A 21636-nucleotide genomic window follows, 5' to 3' on the forward strand; every position below is an offset into this window, starting at 1 on the left:
AAGGTAGAAGTACATTATTTGATCAGACAGTCGGAGAGTTTGTGTGTCTGTATTACTGGAGAACAACTCACTCAGTTTTTCCTGAATTTTCAGTGTTCTCTGAAACCAAAAACACTTGGAAGTATTGCTTCTAGCTTGCCACAAGTCAGCAATTATTGGACATTTCTGTGACTGTTCTGGACCTATGCTGAAGCTCCTCCTCATATGACAGAAAACTAGAAGCAATGTGACTGTGTCAAACTGCTAACAAACAGCACAGTTAGAAGCAGATCCCTGCTCCTGTTGGCATTCACCCCCAAGGTTCAATACATATTACTATTCCCATGCACTGAGTTTTAACATGTTGGATTCTACATTTGTTTTCAGTATTAAGACTTAATTTCTATGGGTTTAAGAAGAATCTGAGGACTATGAAAATGAGTAGAGACTGTTCCTGTTAATGTAAATAGTAACACTTAGCATTTCCAGTCCAGGCCTCTTAACATAGAAGCACTGTGCATTTAAATAAGGTCTCTTCCAAAATATAAAATGAACTGTCTGAGGTAAGAAGTGTCAACAACTTTAGACTTCACTGTCTGGGTAAGAGAACACGCCAATTAAACAACGCATCCCATATCTAATGATAACTTTCTATGTTACATACTGCAAATGCTATGAAGCTAGATCCCTAATAAAGAGAAAGGTGTACAGTTTCTGATGAGCTTCACTGTGAAGAGTATTTAAATGAAGAGTAATTACAAACAGAAGCAAGATTTCTATATGGATAAAAAATAACTGGGAAGTTGGAAATGGATCACTTGATTAACCGTTCTGTTCATTCCTTCTGAGGCACCCGGCACTGGCCACTGTCAGAAGACAGGATACTGAGAGCTAGATGAACCTTTGGTCTGACCCAATATGGATGTTCTTATGTAACTAGTATCAGAGGGGTAGCCGTGTTAGTCTGAATCTGCAAGAACAAAGAGAAGTCCTGTGGCTCCTTGGGGCACGATTTAAATAATCGCCGTGTCATTTAAATTAAAATGGCTGCCGCGTTGTGCTGACCAGCTGTTTGGCGGCACAGCACTGTAGTCTGAACGCTCTGCGGTCAGCATCAAAGGCATTTGTCGACCTCCCCGTTATGCCTCGTGGGATGAGGTTTACCGGGGAGGTCGACAAATGCCTTTGATGCCGACCGCAGAGCATCCAGACTACAGTGCTGTGCTGCCAAACAGCTGGTCAGCACAACGCGGCAGCCATTTTAATTTAAATGACACGGCGATTATTTAAATCACCGTTTCATTTCCCTTTGCCGAGTAAACAAATCTACATGGCTCCGTTGACGGAGCCATGTAGTCTAGACGTGCCCTTAAAGACTAACGGATTTATTGGAGCATAAGCTTATTGGAGCAGATGCATCTGACGAAGTGGGTCTTTGCCCACGAAAGCTTATGCTCCAATAAATCTGTTAGTCTATAAGGTGCCACAGGACTTCTCGTTGTTCTTATGTACCTAGTTTCTAAAACATAGGGTTAAAAAATGTCTTCTCCACTTCTCCATGTGCTAGCTAAACTGTCGATCAATCTTTCTGATACACAGTTGTGCTAAGGAAGTCATTGGAACATTGTTTAAACTTTGTCCAGGTGTGCTTTTATAGGCTGATGTATCAGTTTTCATAATAGAAAAAAAAGAAAGAAAATCTGGCTGAGATTTTCAAAGCATCTTAAGTAATATGGATGCTAAGTAATATGGATGTCCAATTCCCATTAATTTGATGGGGACATGAGCATCCAAATCCCTTTCAATTCAACTCAGATTTCGGTCTGTACTGAGCTCTCACATCCCTCACTCAATTCAATGGGACCTGCACATGCTCAGTATCTTCAGGCATTTAATTGAGGGCAAAAACTCAAGGATGGAGAGGCGGGATGTGGGAGCAGTCTCCTTAGTCTGCTACAAAGATGCTGATACATGTCACAGACTGTGAAATCAGCCCTCATCCATGAAATCTGTTCTCCCCTACTGCTGGGAGTGGGGCTCCTAGCTGTTAGTCCAGCTGTGCAGTTGTTCCTCCCTTGCATGACCATGACTGGAGGGAAAAAAAAAAATCAGACCCACCTCATGAGGTAGCACAGAAATTAGGATGGCACACCCTTCTGGGAGTCAGGCTCCAGGCTGCCATTCCTTCCTTTTTCCCCACAGCAACTCCTGCTGCAGCTCCGGGCACTGAGCTTGTGGATTCTTCCCACAGCGGATTCCAGCTGCTGCAGCAGCAGGGGCAGCCTGGAATCTGGGCTTCAGCCCTCTGCAGTACTAGTTGAACTTGGGGCAGCCTAGGCTTGGGGCTTCTCCACCACTGCCACTTACAGCCAGGACTCAGCAGCCCAGACTCTGGGTTTTTGCCCCTTCTTGCTCCAGCTGGGACTCGAGGCAGCCCAGGCTCAGGGCTTCTGCTCCTTTCCACTTAAGCATGGGCTCAGGGCTTCTACCTCCCCCCTCACCTGCTGTTCCAGCCAAAGTTTGGGGCAGCCCAGGCTCAGGGTTTCCATCTCCCACTCTTCTCCAGCCAGGGCTTGGGGCTTCCACTCTCCTTCCCGCTACTCTAGCTGGAGTTCAGGGCAGTCCCTACACCTACCTCCACCTCCAGAAACCAACTAACTACAGGAAGCTGTGAGGGGGGCCATATTGTGATTCGCTGAGAACCGCGGTTCCCAATCTTTCCCATATGGGGACCCATTTTGACAATTCAGGAAGACTTGGTGACCAAGGGCAATTCAAAAAATGTATGAATGGCTCCTTAAGAGCCACCTGGGGAGACACCTGGCAACTCTTTGAAATGTAATGGCGACCCACAGGTTGGGAAACCCTGCCTTAGAACAATTGTGCAATCCCCTAACAACCGCATTTTGGGTCGGGACTCCCATGATCACACAAAACCATGAAATTTCAGGTGTTTATATCTGAAATTATGAAATTGACCAATTTCAAAACTCTCAGGCCAGACTGACCAGAATGAACCATGGATTTAGTAGGGCCCTGCAGATAATTATTGGCTGAAGAGATCTGATGTCCTAGCACTCAAGAGAAACAAATTATGTACTTACCAATTATCTGTGCTGTGACTGACTGAAGTACAGGCATAAATACTCGGTAAAACAAGAGGAGACTTAGCTAAAGGAAAAGGAAAAAGTCAATAAGGATACCATAAAAGGGTTTTAGTTAATGACATTTACATGTTCATTTCTATTACTCTTATCCCTATCTATCAGCTCAATATTCAGGCACTTTACAGAGATTAAATATGAGACAATCAATTGCCTCAATACATACACCTACTGCAAGACTCCTACTAAAAGGATAATTTTGTCTGACTGCCCTGCCATTGTTACGCTGAATGGCTTTGGCAAACGGAGAGGCTGTTGCATATGTGTCACCTAAACACCTCAACTTCAGATAGGACTCATCAACAGCAACAAAGATCCATAAAAAGGTGACTTAAAGGTGTATTTCATGCAGGCATTGTACATTCTCTATTTAATAGCAAAATGCTTGCTAGCCATATGTTAAACATTAAACAACATGATCCATCAATGCAGAGCACTGAAAAATAGCTTCTCTACTTAAATACAGCCAGATTATATAACTGAACTGCTTCCTTTCAACATTTCCATGTTGATTTGTCACCCACCATGACAAAGTCTAATGGACAATGAAGAGAAACAAGTGATTATTAGACTTCAAAGCACTCATTACAATCATGAATAAACCCTACTAAACATATTAACAACTACAGTATTAGGAAAGGTGACATGAATTGTAGTGCTCATCTTTAAAAAAGGGAAGAAGGAGAATCCAGGGAACTACAGATCAGTCAGCCTTGTCTTAGTCCCCAGAAAAATCATGGAAGAGATCTTCAAGGAATCCATTTTGAATCACTTGAAGGATAGGAAAGTGATGAGGAATAGTCAACATGAATTCACCAAGGGCAAATCATTACTGACCAACCGACTGCCTTTTATGACGAGGTAAGTGGTTTTGGGGATATGGGGAAGGCAGTGAACGTAATATACCTTGACTTTAGCAAAGCTTTTGATACCGTCTCCCACAGTATACTTGCCAAAGAGTTAAAGATGCATGGTTTGGATGAATGGACTATACGATAGATAGAAAACAAGCTAGATCAAGGCTTCTCAACTTTGGAAGCCCTGGGGGCCACAATGATACTCACAGCACATGCCAAGGGCCACAACTTAAGTGTGGTTGCATATACAAATATATGCAAATAGCTTCTTTCACACTGATGGAAATGAATACAAAGACAAGACTACACAACGCATGCCCTGTTTAAGTAAGTTCTGCTGATATTAATAAAATGCAATATTTACCTGATTTCCACCCATAATGACAGCACTTTTAATGAGCAATGACAGTCTAGGGATTTAACTTCTAAAACACTTATCAATAGAAGACTACTGAATATTGACTACTTTTTTGTTTTGGCGCCGCATAAACCCAAACCGCACTATGGGCCACAAACAAACAGGCCACGGTCCACATGTTAAGTAGCCTTGGGCTAGATGGTCAGGTTTAATGGGTATTGATCAATGGCTTGATGTCTGGTTGGCGATCGGTATCAAGCACAGTATCCCAAGAATCAGTTCTAGGGCAAGATTTGTTCAACATCTTTATTAATGACCTGAAGGAGGGGATAGATTGCATCCTCATCAAGTTCACAGATGATACTAAGCTATGGAGAGAGGTAGATATGCTGGAGGGTAGGGATAGGATCTAGACTGACCTAAACAAATTGGAGGATTGGGCCAAAAGAAATCTGATGAAGTTAAACAAGGTCAAGCGCAGAGTCCTGCAGTAAGGACAGATGATTCCCAAGCACTGCTACAGGCTAGGAAACAACCAGCAAAGCAGTAGATAGTAAAAAATAGACCTGGGGATTAAAGTGGATGAGAAGTTGGATATGAGTCAACAGTATGCCCTTGTAACCAAGAAGGCTAATGGCATATTGGGATGCATTAGTAGGAGCACTGCCAGCAGATCAAGGGAAATGATTATTCCCCAGTATTCAGCTCTGGTGAGGCCACATCTGGAGTAAAGTATCCAATTCTGCCCCCCATTACAGAAAGGATGTGGATGCACTGTAGAAAGTCCAGCAGAGGGCAACAAAAATGATTAGGGGGCTGGAGCGCACGATTTATGAAAAGAGGCTGAGGGATTTGGGCTTATTGGGTACGTCTAAACTACATGCCTCTGTCAGCAGAGGCATATAGATTTGTTTGTTCAGCAAAGGCAAATGAAGCTGCGATTTAAATGATCGCGGCTTCATTTACATTTACATGGCTGCCGCGCTGAGCCGACAAACAGCTGATCAGCTGTTTGTCGGCTCGCGCGCTAGTCTGGATGTTCCCCCTGTCGACATCAAAGCCCTTTGTCGGCAGCCTCGGTAAACCTCATTCACGAGGAATAACGGGGCTGCCGACAAAGGGCTTTGATGTCGACAGGGGGAACGTCCAGACTAGCACGCGAGCCGACAAACAGCTGATCAGCTGTTTGTCGGCTCAGCGCGGCAGCCATGTAAATGTAAATGAAGCCGCGATCATTTAAATCGCAGCTTCATTTGCCTTTGCTGATCTGTCTAATCTACATGCCTCTGCCGACAGAGGCATGTAGTCTAGACACAGCCATTTAGTCTACAGAAGAGTGAGGAGAATTTTATAGCACCTTTCAACTATCTTAAGGGAAGGGTTCCAAAGAGGATAGAGGGAGGCTGTTCTCAGAATGAGGAGCAATGGTCTCATGTTGTAGTGGGAGAGGTTCAGGATGGATATTAGAAAAAACTTTCATTAAGAGGATGGTGGAGCACTAGAATGAGTTACCAAGGGAAAAGGTGGAATCTCCATCCCTAGAGGTTTTTAAATTCCATCTTGACAAAGCCCTGGCTGGTATGATTAAGTTGAGATTGGTCCTGCTTTTAGCAGGGGCTTGGACTCAATGACCTCTTGAGGTCTCTTCCAACCCTTTGATTCTATAAATGTAATATTTGATTCAGTGGAGCAGCACTGCAGACGTCATCTAATCAGCAAACAAGCAGATTAGGAACTTGAGAAACAGATTCCAGATTAATATAGTGATTTGCTCAGGCAATGCAATAGTTCTATTATCTATTTTAAGGTGGGTCCCCGTAACATAAAATTGCAAAACTTAGGAAACCTTCTGGTTTCTCTCAATTCATAGTGACTTCCAACTTAGAAGGACAAGCAATCTGACACAGCATCTATGAAATCATAAAAGCATTGAAGCAGTGGCATGGTTTAATTTTTAAGTTAGGGAAAATAAACCACTTACCCAGAATACGCCTCCATTCCATGCACAACATTGAAAAATCCGGCTTACTATCCGAGGTTCACTGGAGAGTGATAAACACACATACACACACGTGAGATTATATCACTGTAGCTACTTCTCTTCCAAGCAAATTACCCCCAGCATCCTAGGTCCCTGAGAACCATTTTTATACAGTATCTTAAATAAGAATCTACTAGAGACCTCCAAAAAACCAGTATAACACCAACCTATTTCTAATATTTATGACTAGAGGATTAACCTAGTGCTGCTCAGGTCCTTCTGGGGGCTCAGGAATCACGATAGGGTGTTGGGAGGCATGGGGGAAGAAGGGAACTCAGAGCAAGGCATGGTAGGTGCAGAAGTCACTGTCGGGTATGGGGGAAGCAGGATTCAGGGCAGAGGGTTAAGGAGGATACAGACTGATCGTCAAAGGGTCAGGGCAGAGGGTCAGCTGATCGTCGGCACAGCGCGGTGGCCATTTTTATTTTAATGGCGCTGGGATTATTTAAATTACAGCTTCTTTGACTATGCCGAGTAAACTACTTTATATGGTTCCGTCGACAGAGCCATGTAATCTAGACGTACCCACACACGCAAACACACACAAACCCTCTTAAATATATAGCAAAAGTCGGGAGCACTGTACTTCAACAATTCACCACATAAATTCATGACATATACTCTCTGCAACACATGTTAATTAACTCTGATAGAAAACTAATCATGTCCATTAGAAAGTCCATTTCAACTTAATGTTAATTCCTAGAAGAAATTATATTAAAATTAAGATTATATAGTAGTAAATTAGAGTAAAAGACTTTACAAAGATGCTGTAATTATTCATAAAACAAGCATTAGAAATCTAGGAAATTCAAAGTTAAAGGTTCACTCTAAATATCTGAACCTGGAAAGGCACAGAAATACACAGTTAAGATATCCATAGAGTTATACAATTACTGCATAACTTATCTGCAGTCCCAGGTTACATTTAACTATTTTTAAAGATACATTCTATATTTAAAACTTTAACTAAATGACGCTTGTGGTCTGTGACATTCAATTTTCAATATGAACATGCACCCAATGTGGTGTTTGCTCCAAATTTTGTATAAAGTGTGTTAAGTGACATGTCTATTAAAAGGTTATGCTTTCCTGATTTTTTATACTACTCATGTACTTGTATGATTTTTGTATTTACATTTATGAGTATAGGCTGAGCTATTATCTGAGGTTTGTAACCTATCCTTTAAATCGGCTTCTGTACCTAATGACTGGAAGGTAGCCAACATGACGGCAATATTTAAAAAGGGCTCTAGAGGCAATCCTGGCAATTACAGACCGGTAAGTCTAACTTCAGTACCGGGCTAATTAGTCAAAACAATAGTGAAGAATAAAATTGTGAAACATGTAGAAGAACATAATTTGTTGGACAAAAGTCAACATGTTTTCTGTCAAGGGAAATCATGTCTTATTAATCTATTAGAGTTCTTTGAATGGGGTTAACAAACATGCAGACAAGGGGGATCCAGTAGATATAGTATACTTGGATTTTCAGAAAGCCTTTGACAAGGTCCCTCACCAAAGGCTCTTATGTAAATTACATGGCCATGGGATAAGAGGGAAGGTCCTTTCTTGGATTGCGAACTGGTTAAAAGACAGGAAACAAAGGGTAGGAATAAATGGTAAATTTTCAGATTGGAGAGGGGTAACTAGTGGTGTACCCCAAGGGTCAGTCCTGGGACCAATCCTTTTCAACTTATTCATAAATAATCTGGAGGAAGGGGTAAGCAGTGAGGTAGTAAACTTTGCGGATGATACAAAACTGTTTAGGATAGTCAAGACAGAAGCAAACTGTGAGAGACTCCAAGAAGATCTCACCAAACTGAGTGATTGGGCAACAAAATGGCAAATGAAATTTAATGTGCATAAGTGTAAAGTAATGCACATCGGGAAAAATAACCCCAACTATACGTACAGTATGATGGGGGCTAATTTGGCTACGACAAATCAGGAAAGAGATCTTGGAGTTATCGTGGACAGTTCTCTGAAAACTTCCACGCAGAGTGCAGCGGTGGTCAAAAAGGCAAATAGGATGCTAGGAATTATTAGGAAAGGGATAGAAAATAAGACCCAGAATATCTTACTGCCCCTGTATAAAACTATGGTACGCCCACATCTTGAATACTGTGTATAGACGTGGTCTCCTCACCTCAAAAAAGATATTTTGGCCTTGGAAAGGGTTCAGAAAAGGGCAACTAATATGATTAGGGGTTTGGAACGGGTCCCATATGAGGAGAGGTTAAAGAGACTTGGACGTTTCAGTTTAGAAAAGGGGAGGCTGAGGGGGGATATGATAGAGGTATATAAAATCATGAGTGGTGTGGAAAGGGCCGATAAAGAAAAGTTATTTATTAGTTCCCTAAGTAGAAGAACTAGAGTACACCAAATGAAATTAATGGGTAGCAGGTTTAAAACTAATAAAAGAAAGTTCTTCACACAGCGTGTAGTTAACCTGTGGAACTCCTTGCCAGGAGGCGGCTGTAAAGGCTAGGACTATAATTGAGTTTAAAGAGAAGCTAGATAATTTCATGGAGGTTAGGTCCATAAAAGGCTATTAGCCAGGGGATAAAATGGTGTCCTTGGCCTCTGTTTGTCAGAGGCTGGAGAGGGATAGCAGGAGACATATCGCTTGATCATTGTCTTAGGTCCACCCTCTCTGGGGCACCTGGTGCTGGCCACTGTCGGCAGACAGGATACTGGGCTAGATGGACCTTTTGTCTGACCCAGTATGGCTGTTCTTATGTTAGGCTATGTACTTGTATTTCAAATGTTTGCTTCTGGAAGATCAATAGGCCTCACCCACCTATTTGTGGGAGGGTAGATAGTCAGGTGAATAGCAGTACAATCTGCATCAGAGGAATTTTCTGTGAACATTTAGACTGGGAGGTAATGGCAGCTTGCCTAAAAAGGACATGGACAGGTGACTTGCCCATATGACAAACTCCATCTTTAGAAAGCACTTTCACACAAGGGGAACAATGGAATTCCATCCACATGGGCAAGATTATAAAGAGGGCCCTCCGGGTTCCTCCTCTTTGTCTTTATTCCACATAATTTCAAAAACACCTTTACTATTAATTGGGCCCAAAAGGACTGATGACCCATTCTAGCAAACGATGTATTCCAGATACTTTTAAAATAGCAGTTTATTTCAACTCTGCTATGAGCCTGCATCAGGATCTTGGTCACTGGTGTATGTGATTTGTTCCCTTTAACAATTTTACTCTCAACTTTATTTACTGATAAAAACTTCAAATTTTAGATTATCAACAATTGGCACAGTGTGCTCTTTTGGATAAGTTGACCTAGGAACAAGGATGGTCCTCTGGGATTGGAAGAACCGGTTCAGATTTGGTGAGACTGATTTTCATAACCTGTCATCCAAGGTACTGGTATGGTACTGGTTTTGGCATAGGAAAAACTGGATTGTCTGAGGGGATTGCTTGTGTGACTTCTAACTGGACAGTGTGGCAAACAGAAGCGCTCTTTGTAACTGGTTTGGTGTGCCTTATAGTGGACGGACCCCCAGTTTTGGGCTATAAGTAGCCCTTTTTCTAAGCAATTTACTCTTAACTCATCATATTACATGGTCTCATTTAACATAAGAATGGCCATACTAGATCAGACCAAAGGTGCATCTAGCCCCATCTTCCAATAGTGGCCAATGACAGGTGCCCCAGAGGGAATGAACAGAACAGGTAGTTATCAAGTGAGCCATTCTCTGAAGAAAAAAAAACCAGGAAGCTGGGAGCACCTGGCATTGGCCATTGTCAGAAGACAGAATATTGGGGTAGAAAGACCTTTGGGCTAACCCAGTATGGACATTCTTACAATATAAAAACACTGTATTAAAAAAAAAAAAGTCCTCCCTGCTTCCCAATCTGCTAGCAGAACTGCCCATCAATTTTTCTATCTGATGCACAGTCATGCTAATCACGTCATTGGAACTTTTAAAAACTTTATCCAGATGTGCTTTTTAAGGACCATTCCTAGCTTCTAGAAACAAAGGTCAACCCTGCCCATCCTCGCTCACAGCCACTGATGAACGTATCTTCCACGAATTTACCTTGTTATTTGAACCCTGTTATAGTGGTAACACCCTTTTTCAAAGAGTTTCACTGGTTGACGAATATGCTGTATGAAGAAATATGTTTGTTTCAAACCTGCTGCCTACTAATGTAATTTGGTGACCCCTAGTTCTTATGTGAGGAGAAGTAAATTGCACATCCATATCTACTTTCTCTAAGTGTCATGATTTTATAGACCTCAGTCATATCTCCCCTAGACCATGTCTACACTTACTGGAGAATCAATGCTACAGAGGTCAATCTTTCAGCGTTTGACTTAGTAGGTCTAATAAGGACCCGTGAAATCAAATACTGAGGGTGCCCCCATCAACTCTGGTACATCTCACATTTGCGAGGAGTAAGGGAAGTCAACAGGAGAGTTTTTTTCAGTCAACCTCCCGCTGTGAGGACACTTGAGAAATTTGGTTTAAGATACATCTTCTCCAGCTATGTTAAAAACAGGTAGGCCTGTGGCACTTTAGAGACTAAACAAAATATATAGAATCATGAGCTTTCATGGGCAAAACCAATTTCATCAAATGAATATATTTATCTGTATTTTATGTAGCTAGAGTTGTGTATCTTAAGCCAACCTTCTTCTTTTTTTTCTGAAGATATGGCTTTAGTTGTCTCCTTACCAAGCTGAAAAGACCCAGTCTTATTAATCTCTCCTCATAAGGAAGCCATTCCATACCGCGAAGGGCATAGCATATCCCTTTTCTACCAGGCCAAGAACCCAACGATCCGAGGTAATTTTGGACCAGGCCAGGAGGAAATGGGAGAGCCGGGACTCAAACGGTGGGTTTATAATGGAGGCTGGGATGCAGTCCTCGAGCATGTTTTCAAAATAACACCTTTTAGTTGTTGGTTAGAGGGCTTGGTGGGCCCTCCTTCTGGGTCCGACCTAGACCTCCTATGCCTATTTCTGTTGGAGTTGCCATTGAAGATGCTCCCCCTCCTCCTACCTTGGTCTGGTCTAAAGGGTTGTTGGAAGGGTCTCTGGGCCGTCCTAGGGGGCACAGGCCTACATTGGGGGCCGGGGTATGAATCCCTAGAGATTTAAGAGTGGCCCTAGAATCTTTTAAGGTGTGCAGCCATGAATCGGTTTGCTCCAAAAATAGTCCTGGTCCTCAAAAGGTAGGTCCTGCAGGGTGGTCTGGACTTTGGATGGTATCCCTGATACCTGCAGCCAAGCACTGCACCTCATGACCACCCACGTGGTCACTGTCCAGGCAGCTGAATTGGCAGCATCCAGTGCGGTCTGGAGTGCTGTGCGGAATACCACTCTACTCTCTTCCAGCAAGGCCCCAAATTCTTGCCTCTCCTCCTAAGGAAGGCAGTCCCTGAACTTGACCATTGCTGATAGCGTGTTATACGTGTATCTGCTTAGCATAACCTGCTGGTTCGCGATGTGGAGTTGGAGCCCTCCTGCTGTTCTGGCTTTCTTGCCCAGTAGGTCTAACTTTTTCGGTTCCTTGCTCTTTAGCGTGGGACCTGGGGGGCCTTGTCTCTCCTTTTGGCCAGCTGTCTGGATCACAAGTGAACCTGGTGTTGGATGGGAATAGAGATGTTCATGATTTAACTGCGGGAAGAATTATCGCCTCTCCACCCCTTTTTGGGTGGGAGGGATTGAGGCTGGGGTGTGCCACAGTCTCTTAGCTAACTTGGACACCATCTTATTCAGTGGCAGTGTCACCTTGGCTAGAGTGTCCGCTGTAAGAATGTCTACCATGGGGTCCAGGTCCTCAGTCACCTCCTCCGCCTGCCCCCCTAGGTTAGTTGCCATCCAGTGGAGTAGGTCTTGATGCGCCCTGGCATCCATGGCTGGCATCGCAGGGGCTGGGTCGACTAGTGCTTTGTCTAGTGACAATGATGACTCCCCCCACTTGAGGGAGAAAGACCTGTTGTTGCTTGGTGGTTACCGGCAGGAGGACTTGTGGAGCCCCTTGCTGGTATTGCACCAACCTGGCCACCTCTGTGCAGATCAAATGATCTGCTTCAGATTCTGGTGGTTTGGTTAGACAAAGCACCCCTGGGCTGTGTTGGGACCAAAACGTGTCCTAATTGTTGTGGCCCCTGGGCCTTGTGGTATGCCCAGGGTGTCCAGAAAGGCCACTATTGGTTAGGTTGCCATTGTGGCAGCAGGACTGAAGGGAAGTTGGGCTGTGATACCTGGTATGATGATCAAGACCGGTGTCAGGATCTTGACCTGTAGGATGAGCACCCTGAACATGCTGATTCAGCCTCCAACTCAGAAGAGTAGTCTGAAGCCGATCAGGGTAGTGCCATAGATGGTACCAGGAAGCAACGGGATAACATGCCTTGTCATTGAAGCTGGCTTGCCCCATGTGTCGGCACTGGACCTAGACCTGGTGGTGCCGGTGGTGACATCGGTGTTGGTTGCATTAGTGGCACCGCAGAATAAGGCACTCCCATAGTGATCAGTGCCAGGACAAGCAGAGTCGCCATCAGTAATGCCAGGGTCAGTAATGTTCCTGTTGCCAGCAGGATTGGTGCCAGTTGGACCTGAGGTACCGTGTACGCAGGTGGTACTGATGCAAATGGTACCGATGAGAGAAGTGGTACCGCAAGTGATATCAAGGTTGGTGCTGGTACTAGTGTCGGCACCATTGTCAATATCCGTGTTGGAGCCAGTGCCAATACCGGTGCTGTCATCAAAGACAGTGTCGGTGCCAGTGCTAGTATCAGCGCCACGGACCGATGCAGCACCATGGTGGGAAGTGGGACCAGACCCAAGCTTGGTACGGACGCCGCACCCAGGGCTGGCTTTGGTTGTCCTGATGGTGCACTTGACTCTGGTGCTGGAAGTGGGGGATGGTGACCTTCACCCATGATCAATTCGGGCCCCTGGGTCACAGCAAGCTCCATCAGCTTCTGGGCCACGTCGAAAGCCTCTGGCATCAACGGTTGATGGAGCTCCTCAATTTCCAGCTCAGACACTGGATCCTCCATATGCTTCGTGCTCAACCAGTGTCAACGCAGCTCAGGAGCATCATGGTGAGGGCCCTCGGCCAGGTGACCATCCTTATGGCGCACCTTCGGGTCGCATCTTGCTGGAGACCTTTCCCTATGCTTCTTCCTTGAGTGTACCGGTGATTGAGATCAGTGCCTCGATGATGAAGGCCTCGCTGGTGCCAGTTGTCTCAGTGCCACCAATGGTTCTTTAACAGACGCCGGTGCACTATGGATGCTCGGCGCCACATCCGGTACTGATGGTTGGAGAGCTGACTCCATTAAGAGGAGCTTCATTCTGAGCTTGAAGCTCCTACATATCTGGCATCTGTCCGTGTGGTGACCCTCTCCCAAGCACTTCAGACAGGTGTCATGTGAGTCACCACAGGGCATTGGCTTCATGCACTTCAAATAAGGTTTGAAGCTGTGCGGCCCCAGCATTACCTCCCCCGTAGGGGAGAAAAGAGAAAAGAAGAGGGAATCCCCACTGAGAGAAACACTAAACTAATCACAACGAACTTTTTACAAGTACTAAACTAAGAGTTATGCAAACACTAGGGTAGAACAAATAGAGAAGTGCTCCAGCTACCGTCACGTGCAGCAAGAAGGAACTGAGAGGGTGGACGGCCAACGGGGTATATGTGCACCGGTATACTGGCGCCATACCAGGGGGCTCCCTTGTTGGCCCAATCGGTACTGCTAAGGGAAAAAAGCTCCAGAAATCTATGCATGCAGCGTGCATGCACATCTAACTGGAATGGACATGAGCAAGTACTCGAAGAAGCAGGGCTTTGGAGCGGAGCCCGGAGCTGGAGCGTGGAGCAGTGGAGCTGCAGGTTTTTGCCTGGAGCTGAAGCAGAGCCGGAGCACAGAAAATCTTGACTGCTCCATTGCTCCAGGTTTTTTTTTCCCCCCATTTTCAATCCAAAATGAAAGATATTTTAGCAAGAAAGTCCTAACGGTGCAAAAAACTTTCAGATTGTATAACAATTGATATTAACATTTACTTTACCACTTTACGTAATATGTCACAGTTATTCTCAATTCAGCCGAAATCAAGATTTAATGTACAGATACAAAATTACAAATTTTTTTTGAGATATGTTTTATTAAAGAATCTGATAATTATCAGACATCCGGCAACACTGCAGACTGCTCCCACCCTTGTGCCAAGGTTAGGCGACGCGAGTACGTACTTGCATAAATTAGTCAGATAGTTAGATTAGTATGTGTTTATTTTCAACCTTGTAACGTGTAGCCTCGTTACTTCCCAACAATTAATGTTGTAGAACAGTGATCGCACTTACTAACGCTACGGCACATACCAAATTTCATTGCTATATCTATATGAAAGCGTTTTTGAGATATTCATTAAAAACTTGGAAAATATTTCAAATATGAGGCAAAACAGAAAGCTGACGCGGCTAAATGACATTCATCTGGCTCTCTGAAAACTCCTGGAGAAAATTTTTTTTGTGGAGCTTCATCAGAAAAGAAACCCAAAATTGAGCAAGCAAAACTTGACACATATTTGAAGTCCTCAAAGGTTACAGTCTCCATGGATGCCTATACTTTCCGTGAAGGGCTGATGGAAATGGTTTGCTTGAGTTCAACACCGCTCACTACCTTCAGGGTAAGGAGCAAAGGATTCCAAAAAATTGCAGGTGAAAGGGGTTGGCAGCTTGACGTTTCGACAGGGCACGATGCAGTTCATCATTTAATTATCAGCACAGCTGAGTCTGGTCACGAAGAGCTCATGAAAGCTTTGGAGCAAAAACTGTGCAACCTGAAAATGGATGTGGCAACCTGTGGAAACAGAAATTTTCTTGCAATCAATGCTCAGTACTACAAAGAAGGAAAAGATAAAGCTGTGGTAAAAACCTTGGACATAATCGACACTAACATGCGTCACAATTTTTCCTACGTGAAAAGTCAAGTAAAAGCTATTTTAAAAAAATTTGGGATCAGTTGAAATGCAAGTGCTGAGCATCTGCGTTGACAATGCAGCAAACATGACGTGTGCCGTCAAAAATTTCAGCGAGGACAATGAAACTATTTCTACCTCTGAGAACAGGGATGTGGACAGAACTGAAACTATTTTGCCTGATGAAGGAACTAAAGGAATGGATGAAATCAAACTCAACATGGATGCTGCTGCACAATGGGTTAATGACCCTAGCCTCATACTTCCAGCATGGCTTCATGAGGACGACTCAAAAGTCCAACTGATGAGGTGTGGTATTCACACTCTTCAGTTGGGAATCTGGGATGGACTGAACAAAAAACATGTAAAGAAATTTCTGGCAAAAATTTGACAAGTCACTATCAAACTATGAACCCCAAGTATTCGAAGTGTTCTGCTTGATCTACATGGGGTAACTCAATCATTGGATACTGTGACTCACAACATCTACAATGATTGATCGGCTCCTCGTTTTTCAATCTTACTGTGAACAAGTGGCTGCTGCTGGAACAAGAGAACATAAGTTAACAAAAGCTGAATGGGACGAAATGAAGAACCTGCGAGACCTCTTGGCAAAGCCAAACCAAACAACTGTGAATCTTCAAGCTGTTGATGTAACCCTGGGAGTTTTAATGAAGGAATGGTGAAAACTGTCAAAATTCTTGCAAGAAAATGGTGGACAAATTGCAGAAGGAATTCTATCCCCCATGCAGAAACGCGAAGAGTAGCTTTTTGACAATATTCATGTCCTTGCTGGAGTTTATGTTGACCCACAGTATTGGATTCTTCTTACCGCAAAGGAAATACCAAAGGCAAAGGAAGGGCTCCTTGATATTGCTCGATGACTCAAAAAACAATCTAGTTCAGGACTAGATTTAGATCCCAAGAAGGCGATGGGGTCCTGCGAAGGGGACAGAGGTTGTGGAGGCCTTTGAGGAATCTCTTCGTGATTGGGTGGGCAAACACAAATGATCCGTCGATGTGCTCATGGAACACTATGATCACTGCTAAGTGCACTCTGATGGACGAATTGGACAGGCCATCATTCTTGAGATAGTATAGGTAGTCTGGAGAGGAGTCACATGAGGATCGACCTGTGTCCGTTGGCACCAGGATGTGAACTGTTTCCATTTGTGCAGGTAAATCTTTCTAGTGGATGGCCTCCTGCTTTGGAGAAGGACGGTTCTCACTTGTTCTGAACAGTGGAATTCAGCGTGGGGTTGAGGTGAAGTAGTTTGCCTCTGTTTTGAGAAAGAAGGTCACGTCGATATGGTAGCGGGAGAGATGGCTCGACTGACGTGCTGAAGCTATGGGAATCAAATCTGTCTGGACCATGATGAAGCTATTAAGATGACTTAAGCCGAGTCCAACTGAATTTTCTGCAGGATCCTGGGGATCAACGGGACGGGGGGAAATGCACAATGTAGAGGTTTGTTCCAGATGATTAGGAATGTATTGCCCAGGGATCCTCCTTTGCCCAGTCCTACCTGAAAGCAAAACCGGAGATATTTGGAATTGTCCATGGTTGAGAAAAGATCTATTATTGGGTAGCCCCACCTGTGGAAGATGGATTCCGTAACCATTGGATGCAGCTCCCAGTCGTGGTCTGTGGAAAAACTGTGACTCAAAGTATCCGCCATTACGTTGTTGACTCCTGGTAGGTATGATGCTTTGAGGATAACCCCATGCTGGATGCACCAGTTCCAGAGGCAGATAGCCTCCACACAAAGGGATCGCGAACGAGCACCACCCTACCTGTTTATGTAGAAGTGTTTCCCAATTTTATTTGCCTATGGAACTCTTTTAAACTTGAAAGAATTTCGAGGAATCCCATATACAGTGGTGCACCAGCTGAGTAGCTAGGGGAATTTTTTTTTTTTTTTTGTGCTTGACACAAAAGGAGGCCTGGGGGCCAAAATGCAGTCACACACGTCCCAAGTGGGCTTCCAGATCAAAGCGCTACAACACCTCAGGAAGACAGCTGCTTGAGCACCACTGCCCTAATAACAGTCTGGTATATGGAGCTGAAAAAGTCGACCATGAATAAGTAAGGATAATAATGCCAGGAAGGAGGGTAGAGGAGAGGACTTGGGGCATGAGGGTGACGCTTACCTGGCTTGGCACCCTGCTGCAGCAGGGAAAGCCTCCAGGTAGCACACACTTGTTCCTGGAGGGGGGGGAGAAAAGGAGGGAGAGGAAGCTCAGTCCCCGTACCCCCCATGCAGCAGGGATCCCAGAGCAGCTGCAGCGCCAGGTCAGGCTTCCCGCTGGCAGGGCATGGGGGGAGGGAGGGGTGTAGAAACCCCAAACTCTGCCTCTTCCCCAGGAAGCTGGGGAGGGGCGTGAGGGAGAGAGCACAGCAGCACATGGGGCAGCAGAGCCCAAGCGCAGCCTGGGTGGGAGGGAGCAGAACCTGAGCGCACCCTGGGTGGAGGGGCAGCACAGCCCGAGCGCACCTCAGGTGGAGGCCAGCAAGCCCGAGCGTGCCCTCGGGGATGGGGGGGCAGCAGAGCCCGAGTGCGCCCCGGGCGGGGGCGAGGAGAGGGGAGAAACAGAGCCCAAGCAGAGTTCCGAGCAGGCAGCAGTTTAAAAATGCTGAGATCCGGGAGCAGCTACTCGGCGCCTCGGACCCAGTCACCCCTTCCCCTCCCAGCAGCAGCGGCCACTGTAAAAGCTGCCACCAGCACACATGGAGGAGGAGGAGGAGGAGGAGGAGGAGCAGGCTGTGCGGCACTGGAGGCCCTGTGGGACAGGGGCAGTCCTGCAGGGTGGGGAAGGGGCCATGTCGTGTGCGGGGGTGGGGCAGCCAAAACCGCGCGCTCCCAGAAACCCGCCCCCGCCAGCAAAGCACCAATGGGGGCTGCCTACGAGCTCTGCAGGGGGTGGGGGAATAGAATTTTTTCACGGAACCCTGAGTTCCACTTTGTGGTACCCCGGGGTTCTGCGGAGCACCATTTGGAAAATACTGATGTAGAACATGGTAGTTGTATTGTCCGTTAGGACATGAACAATGCAGTTGGTAATGGAGGGAGTGAAGTGTCTGCATGCATTCCTGACCACTCAGAGCTTGAGAAGGTTGATGTGCAACAGAGCCTCATGAGGTAACCACCTTCCCTGCACTATGTGGTGGTGCATGTGTGCACCCCATCCTATTAACTTGGCATCCACGGTGATCTGTACCAATGGCTCGGATTGAAGGAAGGGAAACCCAGCAAGGAGGTTGTGATGGGAAGTCCACCATTTGAGAGTCTAGTACATGTACCAGGATGATGATTCACTTCCCGAAAGTATGCTGAGATCGTTTGTAGACCAAAGTTAGCCAGTGCTGCATAGCACGGAAATGGAGATGTGCATATTGGACAACATATGTAGTAGCTGCCATATGGCCCAACAACCAGAGGCAGGTATGGACGGTAGATGACAGGTTCATGGACAGGGTAGTCACCAAGTCCCGAAGTGCACTGAATCATTGGTTTGGTAGGTAGGCCTGGGCTGATATAGAATTGAGGCGAGCCCAGATGAATTTGATGTCTTGAATAGGACTGAGAGTCAACTTCTGTTCATTTATAATGAGTCCAAGATAATCGAATAGATGTCTAGTCTTGGAGACCATCTTGGACATCTCTGTCCGTGATCAGCCTTTGATTAGGCAATCGTCGAGGTATGGGAAGATGATGACCCCCTGTTGTTGAAGATAAACTGCCACTACTGTGAGTACCGTAGAGAAGACGCCGGGAGGAGGTGGGGGGAAGAAGAGGCGAGGAAAGGCCGAAGGGGAGAAGCGTGTACTAAAAACGATCATTCCCCCAACGTGAAACAGAGGTAATGTCTGTGGGAAGGATGTATTGTGACATGAAAGTATGCAAACTTGTAGGTCAAGGGCTGCAAACCAGTGCTAGAATTATTGAAGCCAGTGTGACCATTTTGAAGCGCTGTTTGTGCAGGAACTTCTTTAGCTTGCGAAGATCCAAAATTGGCTTCCAACCTCCCCCAGCCCCCCCAATACGCTTTTCGGTAAGGAAGTAGGTTGAATAGAACCCTCTTCCCCATAGAGGTTGGGTACCCTCTCTATTGCCCTATTTGGAAGGGGTGATCGATGTCTTGCCCGAGAAGGATCTCGTGAGAGGGGGTTCCTGAAGAGGGACGGGGAAGGAAGAAGCGATGTGAAGGGTATAGAGCAGGGATGGGCAATAATTTTTGGTGGGGGGCCACTCCAAGATTTTGATAAGTGGTGAAGGGCTGCACTTCTCTGTGGAGGGGGGTGCAGGGTCTAGGATGGAGGTTGGGTGCAGAAGGGCGCACAGGGTAAGGGACTGGGGTGCAGGAGACAGCATGAGGTCTCAGAGTGTTTGGGTGGAGAAGGGGGTTGTGACCTGGGTCAGAGGATTTGGGTGTAGGTTCAGGGAAGGGGTATGGGTGCAGGAATGGATTCTGGCCTGAGGGAGGAGTGTTGGAGGGGGTACAGGATCTGGGAGGGAATTGTCACCTGGGGCAGGGGGTACAGAGGGTTTGGATGGTGTTCTGGGGGAGGAGGGTGCAGGAGGGATTGGGGTGCCAGAGGCAAGCGCTGGCTGGGAGAAGTTTACCTAATTGTCTCCTGGCCGAAAGACCCATCCTGCTTGAAAATACAGACTGCTCCGTCCACGAGGCTCCCAACTCCGGCTGCCCCAGTCTCTCAGGCCAATCTCTCAGCTCTGATTGGCTTGCTGTTTCCAGCCAATAAGAGCTGAGAGATTGACTGAGGTCAGTTCTTATTGGCTGGTTGTTTCTGGCCAATAGGAGCTAAGGATTGGGCTAGAGACGAGGAGATGGCATGAAGCCTCCCCCCTCCCTGCAGAGCAGAGAAACGTAGGGTCTGTATTAAACGTGGCAGCTACGTGTGCCTGAGGGTCCCGGCAGGGTGGTCCATGGGCTGGATCCTGTGGGTTGGCCGGCTGGATCCAGCCCCTGAGCCGAATTCAGCCCCCGGGCCGAATTTTGCCCAGCCCTGGTATACAGTATTCCACACTGATGATTTTGAGTACCCATCAGTCTGATGTTATCGAGTCCCAATGATGGAAAAAGGGACATAATCTGTGGGCAAACTGGTGTTTCTGGCTTGTTGTCACTGGATGGTTGGGGAGGTCGGCAGACCCTCAACCAAGTTTTCAAATTTGCTATTTGTCAGTCTAGGAGCCGGAGGAGCGTGCTTGAGGTGGACACTTCCTCTGAAGCCGCTGCCTGGATTGATTATACTCATAGGCTACGTCTACACTGGCCCCTTTTCCGAGAGAGGCATGTTAATTTCACAGGTCGTAATAGGGAAATCCGCGGGGGATTTCAATATCCCCCGTGGCATTTAAATAAAAATGTCCGCCACTTTTTCAAAGTAGAAATAAGAGATCCTCCGGAAAAGGGCTTTTTTCCGGAGGATCGGGGCCAGTGTAGACGCTCTTTTCCGGCTTTTCTAAAAGCCGGAAAAAAGTGGCGGACATTTTTATTTAAATGCCACGGGGGATATTGAAATCCCCCGCGGATTTCCCTATTACGACCTGTGAAATTAACATGCCCCTTTCGGAAAAGGGGCCAGTGTAGACGTAGCCTATGAGTATAATCAATTCAGGCAGCAGCTTCAGAGGAAGTGTCCGCCTCAAGCACGCTCCTCCGGCTCCTAGACTGACAAATAGCAAATTTGAAAACTTGGTTGAGGGTCTGCCGACCTCCCCAACCATCCAGTGACAACAAGCCAGAAACACCTACTTTGAAGTAGGAATAAGAGATCCTCCGGAAAAGGGCTTTTTTCCGGAGGATCAGGGCCAGTGTAGACGCTCTTTTCCGGCTTTTCTAAAAGCTGGAAAAAAGCGGCGGACATTTTTATTTAAATGCCGCGGGGGATATTTAAATCCCTCACGGATTTCCCTATTACGACCTGTGAAATTAACATGCCCCTTTCGGAAAAGGGGCCAGTGTAGACGAGTCCATATAGTCTTTGCTGGGGACGGTTGTAATAGTGGTTCTTATTCCTGTTAAAAGGAATGTCTCTCTTTCTCCGGTATGATGATGTGTACACGCCAAGGGTGCAGAGCACGGTACAAGTCTTTACTGTTGTGAAGGATCTCATCTGTGTTAGCCACAAACAGCTTTTGTTTGTTGAAAGGGAGATCCTCTACTTTAGTCTGTAGATCTCTGGGCACCCTTGCTGCATGTAACCAGCAGGCTCTCATCACCACAGCTGTGGCAGTTGCTCTAGACGCT

At 45.9% G+C, this 21636-nt stretch overlaps 1 protein-coding gene across 1 annotated transcript in view; it reads right to left on the minus strand.

Moving 5' to 3' along the window:
* LOC102450389 (EI24 autophagy associated transmembrane protein) overlaps positions 1 to 21636 on the minus strand; it is an 84668-nt gene that overhangs the window by 37407 nt on the left and 25625 nt on the right. The window contains exons 4-5 of the mRNA XM_075909260.1: positions 6340 to 6400; positions 3084 to 3150 (exon numbers count right to left, since the gene is read on the minus strand). Coding sequence (XP_075765375.1) covers positions 3084 to 3150; positions 6340 to 6400 — 128 coding nt within the window. The remainder of the gene's footprint in view (positions 1 to 3083; positions 3151 to 6339; positions 6401 to 21636) is intronic.

The sequence above is a fragment of the Pelodiscus sinensis genome, chromosome 26 (assembly GCF_049634645.1).
Source record: "Pelodiscus sinensis isolate JC-2024 chromosome 26, ASM4963464v1, whole genome shotgun sequence".
Lineage (NCBI taxonomy): Eukaryota > Metazoa > Chordata > Testudines > Trionychidae > Pelodiscus > Pelodiscus sinensis.